The sequence below is a fragment of the Pteropus alecto genome, unplaced genomic scaffold (genome assembly GCF_000325575.1).
Source record: "Pteropus alecto unplaced genomic scaffold, ASM32557v1 scaffold135, whole genome shotgun sequence".
Taxonomy (NCBI): domain Eukaryota; kingdom Metazoa; phylum Chordata; class Mammalia; order Chiroptera; family Pteropodidae; genus Pteropus; species Pteropus alecto.
This window is the reverse complement of record NW_006438076.1, coordinates 4,586,337-4,604,536: the sequence shown is the minus strand read 5'-3', so window position 1 is coordinate 4,604,536 and position 18,200 is coordinate 4,586,337. Positions and strand designations below refer to the sequence as shown.

Below are 18,200 nucleotides of genomic sequence, written 5' to 3'. Positions count from 1 at the left end.
ATATTTGCAGTTTGTTGTGTCTGATTCCTTGGCCTTGGCCATCTTTTAGCTGGCCAGTTTTAGCAAGGACCAGAGCCACATTTCAGCCAAATGTAGATTTTTGAGACGGCAGAGATCAAGGTAAAGATGTGCAACGAGATCGGCTTAGAGAATCTAACAAAAATCTACTTAAGAATTAAATAAGAATATTAAGATTCTATTAAGAATAGAATCTATTAAATTCTATTTAAGTAATGAGCTCAGAGCCAGTTCTATTGAGAAATCAAGGTGCATACAAACATTTCTAATAAAGTAATTTACAGACATTTAAAGAAAGTGAGCCAGTATAATTTGCTGCTGATAGTATTCACTCATTTTATTCATATTATTGGCATTGCTCAGGGTCTCCTATCTTTTGAAACTTGCTACCTGAAGTAATTTCCCAAAGAGAGTCAATAGTATCCTAACAGATCCTGAAATGAGAAATTTGGTCTGAAAATCTGGGTTAAATAAAGTGAAGACGGAATGAATTCATGACCTAAGCTTGAAACATTTAATCTCCAAGTTGGAGCTTCATGAGCACATCCCACAAATGACTTTTCCAAAATAGCCACACCCGTGTTATGTCAAGGGCACGTCCACTCCAGCAGAGTTTATGCTCATGGGGAAATAATGGTCGTTAAAGTGGCCCCTGGCAGTGCTCTGTGGAGAATCTATGGTTTCAGCTCCTCCCTTGACATTGTGGGCTAAAGAATCCTGTTATCAGGAGGCTGTTCTGATGCAGTTGAAGTGGCATCTTTTTATATCTTCAGTAAGTGAGAGAGGTAACTATTTCTCAGAGTTAGGTTTGTTCCTAGGTTTTACATTACATAAAAAGAAATATATAATTTATATTCAGAACCAGTTTTAATAAACCAGAGCATTCCCTTTTGTGTTCCTATCCGTCTGATTAAGGAGCAGCCATGTTTTCACACACTGATTTCAGACATTTTTTTGATATGGCATTTTTCAGCCAGAAAACCCAAATGCTTGTGTCACCCATGTTGCAATTTAAGTGAAGAAGACCCCATGATTAGTGAGATCTTATTTGGTGTATTAAGATGGTAAATTTATAAATCCAATTGAGTTTGAAGATCTCTGATATATCTATAAGAATAATAAATACTTGGATATTAAATGGCAGACAAATGCTTAACAATGAAAGACAATACGTTCTTTTGGGACAAATAACCTAGTACATATTTAGAAAGGTCTGTGAGTCCCTCCTTCATGAAAAATATCTGACTAGAAGTTGCTTCTGATACCAGAGTCCTGAATTATTCTGGACTTTGCTGTTTACCAGAAAGTTATTGAAAATGAATGTATGTATTTGTGTAACATGCCCTGGAAGATTGGTTTTTCTGGCAGAGGAAACAATGCCTTCATGATGGGTTGTAAAGGCAGTGGGTTCAGAGGCCAGGGGCTGCCCCTGCCTGACACGACACCCCACTGTCTTGAGCCCTGAGAAGGTGGATGGGATGAAATGCCTGCTCTGGGCCCCTGGCCTGGGCTTGTTCTCCCTCAACCCATGCAGACTCTGGCCTGGGCAGAAGTGCTCCGACGATGTTTGTGAGGTCGAAGGCATAGCTTTTTGAGCCTTCAGTTTTGACTGTGCCACATTGGTTGGTTCAGCATTTCTTACAAATGGAGTCTGTTCAATTTGGATAAAGTTAGAGCCATGGGTTTCTAACACAATTCAGCAACATTCTCTATAGGTGAGCAGAAGAGGAAATCATGGGTATCTGTGATAAATTATCTATATACCTTTTAGATGTCCTACAGAGATATGCATACTCTGACTACACAATAAAGTCACTGTAAAGTAATATCACAATAGGTGTGATGTGAAGTAACCTGAACATTTCATAAGAAAATGTTAATTCTGACATCCAGACTGGTGATGATAAAATTTGTACTTGGAAATTCGTAAATAAATTCTGCACCCCCCAAATTTTAATGAAATCTATAGACTAAGTACAAAGCAAGCAACACCCATGATCTGCCACTTATAGGTTGTGACAACGGGCAAATTATTCCCCATTACAAACCCTCACAGTTCTTATGTGTGAAATGGTTAAATAACTTCTATATTGTGTTGAGCGAGTAAATGAGCTAACGGGTGAAATGCTTCTTATACAGCAAAAGCTTGATGACTAAAAGCCACAGGTATATCATTAAAATCCAAAGAACCCTGATAGAATGTCCAAAGTTCTTCATGACTGAACAAGCTTTATATGAAACTTGGAGTCAGCAGTTGCTGCCTCTCTCATCTCAACACAAATCAAACATTCATTACCAGATATAAGAAAAGACAGGTTTAGCTTCACAAGTCTGCGATGGCTCCTGGGACTGCTGTGTGTTAGGACAGTTCCAGTCTGACCCTTCCTGTAGGATGAAGTCTCCTTTTCTCTTCCATTTTTTTAGGACCTCGCAGCTTTAATCATCTGTGTTTCTCCTATAGCTCCATTCTATCTCCTTGCTCACAGAATAATAGAAGCCGTTCTTAATTTACCATGTTAGTGGCTGTAATGGCATTAGGCATGTGATGAACATAAGGGAGAGAGATGAGTGAGAGCACAAATTTCTAGATCAGTGGGAAGCAGATATTTTATCAGATGAGTCTAGGGTCGCAGGTGCTGGGGTGGAGGTAGGAAGTCAGGCAAGAGAGAGCACTGAGGAGTCATTATTTTCCCTAATTTTAAACATATTTAAGTCTTTATAGCCTGTACTTGAACGGTTTGATAGTTTCAAAAAAGATTCCTTTACTAAACTGTTCAAAACAGCTCCAACTTGAAAACTGAATGTGATGTATTCAGTGTCGTTTTCATAATTTTGTCTGTATTGAGGAGAAGCAGCACAACAGACAATGGAATGTAGGGCGATGGTCAGCGAAAAGGACTAGGAAGCTCCAAGCTCTCGTTCTCCCACAGAAACATCAATAAACCAGAATCTGTCTGAATCAGCTGGAGATCTCAGCCCAGGAGACCCAAGAAGTACAACAATGATTTCTTTGTTACTCCCACTACTGCCAGCCCTGACAGGATTACCCATTAGCCTCCAGTGTGTGTGTGTGTGTGTGTGTGTGTTTCTCCTTTCTTCCTGGCACTCCCAGACTTGCTGAGTGCCCCTGCATGTTTTGTGAGAGCACTGGCCGTGAGCATGACAACAGGCCTGAGGCCTTGGTCAGTCTTGTGTCCTGGGAAATTGAGTGCACATGAAGTTAGTATGATGGGTTCAGGAGCAAAAATTCAGTTGTCCCGTTGGCTCGTCCCCGCTGTGAAAAGGGAATGTCCTTTCTTCTGAAGAGCAGCCGAAGGCTTGTGGAGAGGACCGCACTGGTGTAGATTGGGTCCAGCAACCCCTGGCTTAGAGATTGGAGTAGCCCAGTGAGTGGATACAAGCTCTTGGTATAAGGGAAGTTGGCCCTGGGCCTGGGTAGAGAAAAGAGGTTGAGGGGTTGGGATGAGAGCTGCCTGCCTGGGGACTGTAGCAGGAGGGAGCAGAGAAGCAGGTGGGGCCTATCTTTGTTTCTGAAGACACTCTTCTTTTTGTCTCTGGACACCAGGATATACAGAAGACTTTACTCTTGTTTTCAAAATTGCTTTTAGCTATTCTAATTCTTTTGCTTTTTTGTATAAGTATTTTTAAAAAGTAAATACATACGCTTTTTTTTCTTTCTTTTTTCTTTTTTTTTTTACCTCTGGAAATTCTACAACTTGCTACATTTCATTTGCCAGTTCATCAACATCTTTTCATGTCAGTACCTATAGAAATGCCTCATTAAAAAATACAAGTAAACCTAATTGAGAGTATTGCATTGTATGGATTTACTAGAATTTATTTACCTGGTCCCTCTTAATGGCTATTTTCCCCCAATGTTGTTGTTATATTGAGTAATACTTATATCAATTATCTTATCGCACATGTATTTTTACAAATGTTTCCCACACTTGTTTGTTGACATTGGAGGGGAATGATGATCCGAGGGACCTCCTGAAAAAATTATGGGTTGAACCGTGCCAGCCAAGAGCTTCAAGGAGGACACTTGCTTTGACTCTTGACGCCTTTCACCCGGCGCGTGCGGACTCGATGGGAGAGACGCGCTCCGAGGTGGGCCCGGATGCCGCTAGGCTTCGGACCGGCCCTGCGTCCTCGCCAGCCGAGGATTCGGATCCGTCCCTCTGACCTTCGCGCCGGTTGTTTGGCGCCATCTGGTGGTTGCTTTTTATCCTTCGGGGCTCCAGCAAAAAGGGCAGAGATGAGATTTGACGGCGGTGCCGGAGGCAGAGTTCCAGGTGGCCTGCAGCACTAGCAGGGTGATCGGGGCTGTGCCAGGGCGTCGGCGTGGCATCCATTCGCCCGCGATCGGATCTGCAAGTATCGGGTTACGGCGGGCCCGAGCCCCGGCTGGGTCATCAGCACGCGTGGTGCCTCTCCGCTGGGTCATCAGCACTCAAGAATCATTCGTGGCCACCGCAGGGAACGAGCCCCGGCTGGGTCATCAGCACTCGCGAATCATTCGTGGCCACCGCAGGGAAACCAAGAGGCTCTCCCTGTTTTTGGAGTTTCCGTTTCCAATTTTTACTTGTCCCACCTGGATGGAGGTAGAGACTGGTCCAGAACATTCGGGGAGGGCGCCTCGTGGATCTCGGTTCTCGGAACTTCCAAATTTTACAAAGTCCTCCCTGCCTCCGGAGCTGGGGACCCGGTTCAGATGACCGAGGCGAGGAAGACCGCAGAGGGTTTCCCAGGGTCTCCCCCTCTTTTTTTCTGATGGGAACCGTGAAGACCCAGCTCACAAGATGCCTAGAAATAAGTCCTTGAAGGCCTCGCGGACCCAGATCCGTCCCGATACGGTCTTCGTCTGTAGTTCTGAGTTACCTGGCGGCCGTTTTTATATAGTTTTCTCTGGATCTCGTCGGGAAACGGTCTATGACTGACAGCTTCCTCATTTTTAGCCCCGCTTTCCATTAGAACCAGACGGGAGAAAGCCAAATAAGCAATCAGGTAGGATGCCGGCCTTCAAGTCAGCCCGCCTCCAGCCTCCCTGCATCCCAACCTTGGATCAGGATGTGTCTTCGTTTTTTCCACCAGAAAGGTCTCCCACTTCTCCGTTTGCGTTTGAGTCTCTAAAGGCAAGTGATGCTGCTCAACTCTCTTGCTTTACGGAGCGAGCTCTGAATAGTGTTTGTTCTCATGTGGGTGGTCTGTGTTTATCTCTATGGGGTTAAGTAAAGTGGGAACTAAATAAAGCATGCAGAATGGTATGCGTTGACTTTAAAAAATGCATTTATTTACTCATCACACAATTTAAAAAATTGAGATCTAATTCACATGCCATAAAATTCACTCTTTAAAAAGTGATTCTTAGAGTATTCACAAAGTTATGCTGCCGTTATCACTATCTAATTCTAGAATATTTCATCACCTCAAAAAGAAACCCAGTACCCATTAAATAGTCATTTCTATTCCACCCTCCTCCAGCCTCTAGCCACCACTGATCTTCTCTCTGTGTCTGTGGATTTGCCTATTCTCAACAGTTCATGTAAATGAAATCATACAATATGGATTCTTTAGGTCTGGTTTCTTACACTTAGCATGTTTTCAAGGCTCTTCCATGTTTTAGCATGTATTAGTGATTAGCCTTTGTTTGGCTTAAAATTGTTCTATTCTAAGCCCCCCAGCCTCTAGCCACCACTGATCTTCTCTCTGTGTCTGTGGATTTGCCTATTCTTAACAGTTCATGTAAATGGAATCATACAATATGGATTCTTTAGGTCTGGTTTCTTACACTTAGCATGTTTTCAAGGCTCTTCCATGTTTTAGCATGTATTAGTGATTAGCCTTTGTTTGGCTTAAAATTTTTCCATTCTAAGCCATTAAGATTATATATACATACACACACATACACATATATGTAAGTATATATTTGCATGTTACCAATATTTATTTATTTATTCCCCTCTTTAATCCCCCCAACCCCCACTTCCACCCCTGACCTATGGATGTTGCCGATATGCCATCTCCCCTTAAGAACAGATCTTGGAAGGTGGGGTGTCTCCTCTCACATGCTCACTGCTCGCACCCCGGGCCTGGCGCCCTGGGGGTATGGTCCATGGCTCCACTTGGGTTGTGAACCCAGGATCTTCTGCGTGTAAAGCAGACATGCTAACCGCTACACTATGGAGCCACCTCCCCAATGTTTTTTTAATTGTGGAAAGTACACATAACATAAAATTTGCCATTTAAACCATTTTACTTGTACTGTAGCATTAAGTTCTGTAGCATTAAGTACTGCCCTCCTGCCAGAATCCAACTCGTCTCACCCATCCAAAGCTACCAGCAAGCCTAGAGGGCACCCATTCTGACCTTCCTTGGGACCTCCCATGGCACCCACCCACACCAGAACCCCACATGTTGGTGCTCCCCATGGCGGCCAAAGAAGATTGCTCCTGAAGGAGAGAGGCACGTGAAGAGGCCCTGGTGAAGAAGGCAGCTCCCCCAGGGGAGATGATTCTGCTTGAGCTGGGCCAGGACAAGGAGGAGGTACTCTGGGGGCTGGCAGTTACCCAGAGGCTCTAAGAAGAATGGTCTCTTGAAGGCGTGTTCTGTTGGGATTCCTGCCAGGAGGACAAATGGGCACCTAGGTTGTCTCCCTTCATTTCTCCTTTCTTTTCTTTCCCTTTCCACCAGAAAGAGGCAGAGCTGGAAGATGAATGAATAATTTTCTAGACTACCCATAACTCAGGGCTACCTTATCAAACCTATCTTTATTTTCTCAACAAAAGCCTTTAAAGAACCAGGCTTTACTCCCTGTTTCAGTACACGATCACCCATGTGCCTGTCTCACACAGTCCTCCATCTTCCCTTCCCTGCTCAAAGGCTCCACTCCCCCTGAAGGCTTATTCAAATCCAATGATCTCTGTGGGTTCTCTCCAGCCCAGGTCGTTCTCTTGATTTGGCGCCGGTCTAGTACTTGGCCATTTTGTTATTCTCTATGTGTTTGACTGGTCTCTCCAACAATGAAATGAGACTCTCAGGGGCAAGGTCCCCTGTCTCATGCTGGCGCATAATGTGCCTCTACCACAAACTGCCCACTCTCCCCAAACACAGTCAGTGCTTTCTTTTTTAAACTGTATTCCTGTTGGATAGACATGCAAGTGAAAAGTTATTGCTGGATCAGCAAGAAATAGATGCCCCCTTTTATCCAGCTAGGTTTAGATTCGGCTTTAAGAATGTCAGAGCCTAGCAGACAACAGGGAGAAAAGTTTTCAATTCAGAAAAAAAAAAAAAAAAGGAATACACTTGTTGACACAGGCACTAGACCAGAGGGTGGTAAGGATTCCAAGAAATTCACTGTGCCTTAGTGGAGGGCCTGGCTGGCTTCTCTGCCCATTTAATCCCAGGTGTGGATTCTCATAGACCGCGCATGGGCTGGGCTGAAAGATCTGCTCACCCATAACAACACTAAACCTCCACAGAAGATAAGACCATCCATGCTGGAGATTGGTCCAATTATTTCTTGCTAACATTCAGTGGGTTTTCAGGATGGTTTCCATTCTTTTGATTTAACTGGAACAGCAAGCTCTAAGAACCAGAAAGATTGTTAGGGATCCTGGAATCTGTCCATCCCACTTGAGCAAACACCCAAGTTGATAGGACTTAGGCGACATCACAAATCAATCAGCATCTAGCTGAAGTTAGAGCTCCTTGTGTATGATGACATTCACCAGGTTTCAATCTGCCAGTCCCTGTGGCTCGTTTGTTTCCACCATCCTTATATCTCCTATCACACCATACTTCATTCTCTGATTTTTAAAAAAATATTTTGTTTTTAGCAGTCAGAGTTAGTGAGATATCTTTTCCCCACTTTAGACAAACTTCTATTTATAAATTACAAGAAGGGTGTATAAACCTATAGTTTTAATATGGAGCTATGCCAAAACTTGGCAAATAATCCTAAAGATGTTACATGTTTGAAGTATGAGTGGAACAGTATATTTGGAAAATTTTGACAAGATCCTTAGCATTAATATTGTAGTACTTGATTATATGTATGTGCTGCCTATATCATATGTATGCTCATAAAATAAAACATTCCTTTAAAAATCTAGAACCAATTGTATTGTATTAAACTGTCTCTGTATTCAAGACAGATGAAGTCACATGAATTCACTAAATAACTGGTAGAATGCTCTATTGAAATGTCTTAGCAAAGCTTAACTGATAAATATTTAAGTGATACTCTCCCCAAAAGTAAATAAAGTAGCTTTCTGGCTGATGAGAGAAAAAAGTTTCTGTTTAGTGCTATTGAACTTTCTAAGAAATCCCATCACATTTATGGAAAAGGACAAAGATCTTTTATAGGAAACCATTTCCCTTGTTTCCTGTCAGGCTTACTAATTGCTGAAAGCCTTCCTTCTCTGCAGCCAGAATGTTTCATGACTAACACGGGCCACAGTATTGTCACCACACTATTAGTTGTACTGAAGGGCTTGAGATACTGGGTGAGGCTATGGATGAGGGCATTAGAGGTGACTGCTGTGTTGTCCCAGATCAGAGTATATGTAAAGCAATCTTCCTCAAGTCCCCGATGATCATCTTTCAGTTCCAGAATCCAGAGAACAATAGCCACTGGAACGATATAGCTATGCACTTGGCCATATAAGATTTCCTGAGTATTAAAGAATTATAGACAGATGAAGTAAATGTTATCTCCCCTAGAAGTATCAAAATGCTAGCAGTGAGAACAGCTTCTTAGGAGACTTTCCCCCTAGATTTTAGTCACAGAGGTAGTTGACCCAGCAAACTTAACTAGTTCTGCAGGCCTTTAACAGCATGTTACTTTTATGTTAATTAAACCACACGAATGGGTTTGAACATGCCCCAAATCTTGATAATATGGAGCTGAGTTTTGCAACTCAGATAATATTAATTGTGCACTTGGAATCTGTGGATGGATATAAATGAGAAATCTGTGACATAAAAAGGCACAAACAAATTTCAGGTGCACAAAAAAAAAAAAAAAATTCAGGTGCAGGTATGGCAGGAAGACTCTTGCATTGAGTATTCCCTAATTCAGAGAAAGCAAGGTTGACTCTAGATCTTCGAATGAAGTGACATTCCCATGGGTAGGACCTTTTGTGTTTCTGTAGTAAAGCATTCCACTTGACTAGACCTGAGACACTCGGGGTGAGAGGAGTGACGGGGAGCTGCATCATCCAATACTGTCAGCCTTAGAACTCCCTAGTATATGCAACTCTTCTGAAGGTGGGATTCAGGCTGAAGTCTAGAGGTCAATTTCCAGTGTCAACGTATAGCAAATGAGAAATACCTCCATAACTTCAATAACTTCTTCATTGACCAAGCATATGGATATATATGTCTCTTTGAAGTAGTGTTTTGGGTTTCTTTGAATAAATATCCAGAAGTGGGATTACTGGGTCCTTCTTTGTCTCTCGTTATAGCCCTTGTTTTAAAGTCTACTTTGTCTGGTGTAAGCATTTTTTCTTTGTTTGTTTGTTTCCATTTTTATGAAACATCTTTTTTCATCCCTTTACTTTCGGTCTGGTGTGTCTTTCAATCTGGAGTCTCTTGTAGGTAGTATATGTGAGGGTCTTGTTTTCTTATGCATTCAGTCATCTTATTTTTTGATTGGAGCATTTAATCCATTTACATTTAAAGTAATTGTTGATAGATATGTAGTTATTGCCATTTTATTATCGATATTTTTCATCTCTTTTTTCTCTTCTTCAAGAAGTTCCTCTAATATTTCTCTCGTAATACTGGGTTGGTGTTGATAAACTCCTCTAGCTTTTTCTTATCTGGGAAGCTCTTTATCTGTCTTTCGATTCTAAATGATAGCTTTGCTCAGTAGAGTAATCTTGGTTATAGGTCCTTGTCTTTCATCACTGTGAATATTTTGTGCCAGTCCCTTCTGGCCTGCAAAGTTTCTGTTGAGAAATCAGCTGACAGTCTTATTGGAGCTCCCCTGTAGGTAACTAACTGCTTTTCTCTTGCTGCTTTAAGATTCTCTCTCTGTCTTTAACCTTTGGCATTTTAATAACAGTGTGTCTTGGTGAGGGCCTCTTTGGGTTCATCTTGTTTGGGACTCTCTGAGCTTCTTGGGGTTATATGTCTGTTTCCATTGCCAGGTTAGGGACGTGTTCCATCATTATTTCTTCAAGTAGGTTTTCCATTCCTTGCTTTCTTTCTTCTCCTTCTGGTACCTCAATAATGTGAATGTTGGTATGCTTGATATTGTCCCAGATGCTCCTTAAACTATTTTCTTTTTAGGATTCTTTTTTCTTTTTGTTGTTCCGATAGTGTGTTTTCTGCTACCTTATCTCCTAAAATGCTGATTCATTCTTCTGCTTAATGTAATTTACTGTCGATTCCCTTTAATGAATTCTTTATTTCAGTTATTGTATTCTTCATTTCTGACTGATTCTTTTATATGCTTTCTATCTCCATTTTTATGTTTCCTATCTCTTTGTTGAAGTTCTCACTAAGATCATAGAGCATCCTTATAACCAGTGTTTCGAACTCTGCATTTGGTAGATTGCTTATTTTCATCTTGTTTAGGTCTTTTTTGGGAGCTTTGTTCTGTTCTTTAACTTGAGACATGTTGTTTCTTTGTCTCTACATTTTGGCTGCCTCCCTGTGCTTTTCTCTATGTTTCCCAGTGTTAGTAGAGTGGCCCTATGTTTTATGCCACTGCCATGCTGTTTTGATTACTGTTGCCTTGTAGTATAGTTTGATTTTATGGTTCCATATAAGTTTTAGGATTGTTTGTTCTAGTTCTCTGAAAAATGTCATTGGTATTTTGATAGGGATTGCATTGACTCTATAGATTACTTTGGGTAGTATGGCAACTTTAATGATGTTGATTCTTGAGATCAATTGGTTTTTAAATTATATGGAACAGTTTATCATTCACATTTGCCTTGCTTCGAACACACACTCACTCACTCATTTACTTAGTGGTTTACTAGATCTTGATTCATTTAGTGAGTTGTTATGAATTATTTTTCCCCCTTTATAGTTCTTTTTGTCATTACTGTAATGAAGAAACCCTCAGTGAATGATATACTTATCATTGTATGTGCACTTGCGATGATTGGAAGGAACTTGAGCATATTATGTGGTTAATGATATAAGTCAGATATAGAAATATAATTATTGACATTATCACATATAGATGGTATCTAAGAAAGCCAAATGGAAAGCAGAGAGTATGATGGAGCTCGTCAGGGGTTGGAGGATGGAGTGTAGGGGATAAATCGAGTTTCTGGTTTTAATTTTAACATGGGGGCTGTCCCCCACACTAACAAACAATTCTTAGACACCAATGGGCTTTCCAAGAACTCAACCTGATTTCAACTCTTATCTACCTGGAGATTGCATTAGATTCCACAGGTTAAGGGTTTAGTTCTTCAAGGCTGTATCTCCTGCCCCGTAAACTTCATACACCAGCAGCAAGCCCAGGCTTTCTGTGCTAATGACCAACTGAGTACAGGTTGGAGGTTTCAAGGACCCACACCAACTCAGAATGCCAATTGCAAGTCTAGTTGTTATCTGCACCCTTGATTGACTGGCTATAAATAAGAGGTTCCCACAACCCCTTCTTTGGGTTTGATTAATTTGCTAGAGAAGCTCACAGAACTCTGAGAAAAATGTTACTTACTAGATCGCCAGTTTATTGTAAAAGGGTATAACTCAGGCATAGCCAGATAGGAGAGTTTCAAAGGTCAAGGTATATGGGAAGGGGCTTTGAGCTCCCACGCCCTCCCTAAGCATGCCACTCTCTCTGAATCTTCATATGTTCCACCAACTTGGAAGCTCTCCAAATCCCATCATTCTCTTGAGGTTTTTATGTGGGCTTCATTACATAGGCATGATTGACTAAATTATTGGCCTTTTGGTGATTGATTCAACCTCCAGCCCCTTTCTCCTGCCAGGAGATCCAGGGGTAGGACTGAAAGTTACAGCTCTCTAATTGCTTGGTTGGCTCCTTTGGCAACCAGCCCCTATTCTATCTTGCTTTCCCAAAGCCATCTTATTAACAAAATAAAAGACACCTTTTTCACTCTTAACGCTTAGGAAATTCCAATAGTTCTGGGAGCTGTGAGCCAGGAATTTTAGACAAAGACAAACTATATATGAAAAATATATTTTGGTCTTCTGAATGACCAAATATACATTTCTTAAAAATCACAATATTGCAGGGGACTGATGTTGTTTAAGGGTGCAAACTTGCAACAAGTATTAAATAAGCCATAGAGATCTAATGCAGGGTACAATGAATATAGACAACAATATTGTACTATAATTATATAATATGATAGAGGTGCTAAATATTGCTACAATGGCAATTGTATTACAATATATAATTGTATCAAATTAACACGTTGTACGCCTTAAATTTATACAATGTTTTGTGTGAAAACATTCAATTAAAAAAAAAAAAGAGAATTTTTTTTTTTAAATCCTAAGACCTGAAACTGTAAAACTCCTAGAAGAAAACATAAGGAAAAAGCTCCTTGACATATTTCTTGGTGATAATTTTTTTTGGATATAACACCAAATATATAATCAACAAGGGAAAAATCAAGTGGATATACGTCAACCTAAAAACACTTTTATACAGCAAAATAAATCATCAACAACATGAAAAGGCAACCAACAGAAGAGAAAAAATATTTGCAAACCATATATTTTATATGGCATTAATATCTAAAACAAATAAGGACCTCATTCAACTCTAACAAAAAACCAGAAAATAATCTGATTTAAAAATGGGCAAAGGACTCAAATAGACATTTTTTCCAAAGAAGACATGCAAATGGCCAAAAACTATATGAAAAGGTGGTAAACATCATTAATCATCAGGGAAATGCCAATCAAAACCACATTGAGATATAATCTCCCAACTGTTAGAATGGTTATGATGAAAATAAGTACAAATAAACAGGAGATAACAAATGCTGTTGAGGTTGTGAAGACAAGTGAACTCCAGTGCACTGTTAGTCCATTTGCACGCCTTCCTTTGAGATGTGTCAAATCATTTGCCTACTTATAATTTATTTTATTATTGAGACAGCATTTAATTTTTAACTTGTTATATATTCTGGATACATTACCCTTATCAGGTAGATATATTGTAAATATTATTCAAGTCTGTGGCTTTCTTATGAATTTTTTTTGATAAATAGATGTTCTAATTTTAATGAAATTTACTTTATCTGTTTTTCTTTTGGGTGTAGTGCTTTTTAGACTATGTCTAAGAACTCTGCACCTATACCAACATGCTTTCCTATGTTTTTTTTCTAGAAGATTTATCTTTAAGCTTTATGTATACGGTTTTGTTTTATTTGCTATTAATTTTTTGTTTATAGTGTGAGGTAGAGATCCAGTTTAATTGTTTTCTCATAAATAGGTAATATGTCTAGCGTCAATTGCTTAAAAGCTCTTCTTTAATGAAATTACTTTGTTTCTTAGCCAAAAAATCATTTGACTGTATAAGAGAAGATTTGTTTCTGAATCTTCTATTCTCTATCATAATTTAATTGTCTATCTTTATTTAAAAACCTATCTATCTGGATTGTCTACGGCCATTCCACCCTGAACAAGCTCGATCCTGTCTGATCTCGGAAGCTAAGCAAAGTCAGGCCTGGTTAGTATACTTGAATGGGAGACCACCTAGGAAGACCAGGTGCTGTAGGTGTAAAAAATAAAAAATAAGGGATCATAAACTGACAAGGTCCTTGCAATCTGTGAGGTCAACCAAGGGTTGCCTCACCAAAAAACAAATAAATAAATAAAATTAAAAAAATAAAAAAATAAAAACCTATCTGTCTGGATTATCAGAGCCTTATACTAAGTTTGAGAATTAGTTATGTAAGTCCTCTGTGTAATTTGGAGTTACCCAAGAAGCAGATACCAAGAAATGATTAGACTTGCAAGACATTTATTGTGATAAATGCCTGTGAAGGATAAAATGAGAGAGAGTGGGAGTCAGTGATAAAGGCATGCAGACCAAGATGAAAGTTTGACACCTAAGAAAGGAGAGAGAGAAGCAAGGATTGAGTAGAAGAATCACAGACCACAATAAAGTCCTAAAAAGTCACTCAGGATGATAGGAAGCCCCTAAGTAAATATTTCTTATTAGAAGGGAATACTATTACACAGAACAGGCCAGCTCCTGTATGACTCACCATGCAAAGCCATTGGCTGGGGACATCACAGGTTAAGCAGGTACTCTGCTTGAACACTATAGTGGAGCCAAAGGAATATCAGCTATAGACTTTCAGTTAACGATGCTCCCCACAGCTGCTTCTGCTGAAGGAGAGTGAGAAACACCTCTTTACGGCTGCCACAGTCCACCCTCCAAAAAGAAATTATACCCCAAAGTTTTTTTCTGTTTTCTTTCTTTATTATTATTCTTATTATATTTTATTAAATATTGTTTATAACAATAAAATTTATTGTTGTTATTCAATGAATATAACACAATTCAACAAGTATTTCTTGTCCTCTAAATATATCTAATATTCCAAATATAAAACAAGAAAAGCATTAAAGAAATAGGGAAATTATAGGAAATAGCATCTACTTTAAATATGTTTATTATCTTATTGATGAGACAGGTGCTCTGTAGTCAAATTTTAAAACCTTAACCCTCAAAGGTGATGATATTAGGAGGTAGGGCTTTTAGGAGGTGCTTAAGTCATGAGGATAGAATCCTTATGAATGGAATTAGTGCCTTATAAAAAATGTCCCAGGGAGATTACTAGCACCTTTCACCACGTGAGGATATAATGAGACTTGTGCAACCCAGAAGATGGCCCTCCCCCATTCATTCTGGCACCCTGACTTGGATTGCCAGCCTCCAAACTGTGAGAAGTAAATTTCTGTTGTTTAATTAGTCTATAGTATTTTGTTGTAGCAGCCTGACTGGACTAAGAGACAGGTTTAAATAAGCTCACAAAATGTTGCTAGGAATACAGTTTGTTACTATTAATATATACTTTTTAATGATAAATTTTATTAGATAAGTAAAACAATGCCTAACATATTTTTTCTAACTTAACATGCAACATTTACATCTAAATGATAAATTCTAAAGTAAGAACTACTATATGTTATTTTAAAAATATTTTATGTTATTAAATGGCAATTGATCCAAGTTTTGTAATAAACAAGTTACCTCCCCCTTTAGAATCCTAAGATATATATGTAGTATTCCTTTAATCATACTCTGTTGATGCTATCTTTAGCAATAAAAGGTAAATTTATATGTATTCTCATCAATATTAAATGAACTGGGCTGATAAGGGCTCTCAAACACAAGTGATGTGTGGTACGAATTTTGCCATTCTCAAAGGGAACAAGAAAGGACATAAAATGAAAAGAAAGTTGGTGGAAAAAATAGAACAAAAGGACAAGATCAGGGAGATCTGATTATATTTTAAACTATATAGATAGTTTCTAATGAAGACATTGCTCTGAATCTTGTTGGCTATACCAGAAATAATATTAATAAGAATGAAAATGCTTCTATAATATTTGGTGTTTCTGTGTTTAGGTGAGCAAGCTGTAATTTTAACGTTCTATGCCTTATGAAATTCACCACATTCGTCTAGATTAGGAATAGCCCAGGAGACCCAAGTACAAAATATAATGGGGAAAAAAAAGTCAGCCTAGCTTTTTCTGCTGACATCATGGTTCCACAGTCTCCACACAGAAATGCCTGGTGAAGCCACAGAAACTGTCCCACTACAGAGTAGAAGTTGCCACAGCCCAAGGCTGAGACAGGGTCTGGAACAAAATCTGACAGTGATGAAATAGTACCAGAGATTGAGGAACAAGATTCCAAACAGGCAACCACACAAGCCCAACTGTCAGCAGCAACTGGAATTGATGAAGAGCCAGTCATTAAAGCAAAACAGAGCTGGAGTAAAAAGAAGGCACCGTAGGCTAGGTCCAAACTGGGTCTACGACAAATACGGGGGTCATAGAGTCACTATAGGGAAATCTAAGAATATCCTCTTTGTCATCACAAAACCTGATGTCTACAAGAGCCCAGCTTCAGATACTGACATAGTTTTTTGAGAAGCCAAGACCGAGGATTTATCTCAGCAAGCACAGCTAGCAGTTGCTGAAGAATTCTAAGTTCAAGGTGAAGCTGTCTCAAACATTCAAGAAAACGCACAGACTCCAACTGTACAAGAGGAGAGAAAAGAAGAGGTTGATGAAACAAGTGTGGAAGTTAAGGACATAGAATTGGTCATGTCACAAGTAAATGTATTGAGAGCAAAGGCAGGTTGAACCCTGAAGAACAATAGTAATGACATTGTAAGTGCTAACATGGAATTAACAATGTAAGCATCTAAAAACAAGGACTCTGTGTGTGTGTGTGCGTGTGTGTGTGTGTATGTGTTTTAAAAAAGTAACTGCAGCTTGGTATGAAATGTGTACTGCTTTGCTTCTACCATTAACAGAGTTACGGCTTCTTGTGGGATGAATGAAAACAAAAAAAGAAAAAAGGTCAGTATATGTGTTCTGTTTATAAACATTTTCTTAAGTAAATGATACAGGGTTCAAGAGATATAGAGGCAAAACATGAGACAAGATCAGCTATAAGGGAAATGATAATACAAGTCTGTTAAACCACACATAATACAATCTGAAGGAGCAACATTGTTATAAACAAAACCCTTTTTTGAAAAACAGCAATAAAAATTCAATAAAAAAATTAAAAATATTTTTATGTTATTGCAGCTTCTAATTAAAATACATTTCTTCTCTGGATTTTAAACAGGGCTTTCCTCAGTGTAACTTTGATATCCTTGTTCCTCAAACTGTAGATCCAGGGATTAAGCATGGGCACCACGTTAGTATAGAAAACAGAGGAAGTTTTCCCCAGGTCCATAGATCCAGGAGAAGAATATTTAAGATACATGAATGCTGCTGATCCAAAAAAGAGAGAAATAGTAATGATGTGGGAGCTACAGGTACTGAAAGCTTTTGATCTTCCTTGTGTGGATTTGATATGAAGAATATTAGTGAGGATGAAGATGTAAGAAATTAGGATAGTAAAACTGGGTACCGTGATATTAATACCCACGACAAAGAGAACTACTACTTCATTGACATAAGTGCTGGAGCACGAGAGCTGGAGGAGAGGGAGGATGTCACACAAGTAATAATTGATGATATTAACATTGCAGAAGGTTAGTCTGAGCATGCAACCTGTGTGAGCAGATGCTCCAGCAAATCCTATCACATATGCAGCAAAAGTTAGCACAGAACAAGCCCGAGGGGACATGGTGACCTTATACAGCAATGGATTACATATGGCCACATAGCGATCATAGGCCATTGAGGTCAATATATAGCATTCTGAGATGACGAAAAAGAGAAAGAAAAACAGCTGAGTCATGCACTCGACATAGGAGATGATATTCTTCCTTGACACAAAGTTCATCAGCATCTTGGGGGTGAAAACAGATGAAAAACAGAGATCAGTGAAGGATAGGTTGAAGAGGAAATAGTACATAGGGGTGTGGAGGTAAGAATTTAGACCAATGAGCATGATCAAGCCAAGGTTGCCCACCACGGTGATAATGTAGATCATTAAAAACAGGTAAAAGAGGGGTTGTTGGAGCTTTGGATCGTCTGTCAATCCAGCAAGAATAAATTCGGTCACTAAGGAGTTATTTCTAGCCAGCATTCTCGACTTCAGAAATCTGTGAGAACAAATGAAAATTCCATTAATAGAGGAACCAGCTCTCTCCTTACAAACTCTTTCATGAGAAGGGAACTCAGACTGGTTGTAATCAAATAAGATCTTAAGGGTCTGAAAGGACTGCCACACACGTTCCTCAATATTTAAATCACTGTGTCTTTTGTCTGCATGAGCTGCATATGACAAACAGCTATGCTGTCTTTATTAGAAGATAGAGGAATGGCGTAGCTGAGGAATAGGTTGACCTGCTGATGACCTTTTGTACTGGGGATGTATCCCTCACCTCTCTTTCTCATTCATCTAAACTTCTACTTCCTACTTCCGGCTTATGTTTCCATTACTGTACTAGATACCTGAGTTCTCCTATGATGACTATCAAGAAAGAGAAGATTCCTCCAAAGCTGAGACCATACAGGTGTTCTGCTTCCTGGAA

At 39.4% G+C, this 18,200-nt stretch overlaps 1 protein-coding gene and 2 pseudogenes across 1 annotated transcript; 2 read left to right on the top strand and 1 right to left on the bottom strand.

Moving 5' to 3' along the window:
- The first annotated feature begins 13,623 nt into the window (after positions 1 to 13,623).
- On the top strand, positions 13,624 to 13,744 carry LOC112482540 (annotated as a pseudogene).
- Positions 13,745 to 15,765: 2,021 nt separating this feature from the next.
- On the top strand, positions 15,766 to 16,404 carry LOC102887430 (annotated as a pseudogene).
- Positions 16,405 to 16,807: 403 nt separating this feature from the next.
- LOC102887682 (olfactory receptor 8B3) lies at positions 16,808 to 17,755 on the bottom strand. The gene has a single exon (XM_006915226.1). The coding sequence runs from the start codon at positions 17,750 to 17,752 to the stop codon at positions 16,808 to 16,810; it is 945 nt and encodes a 314-aa protein (XP_006915288.1). The 5' UTR covers positions 17,753 to 17,755.
- Between the last annotated feature and the right edge of the window lie 445 nt (positions 17,756 to 18,200).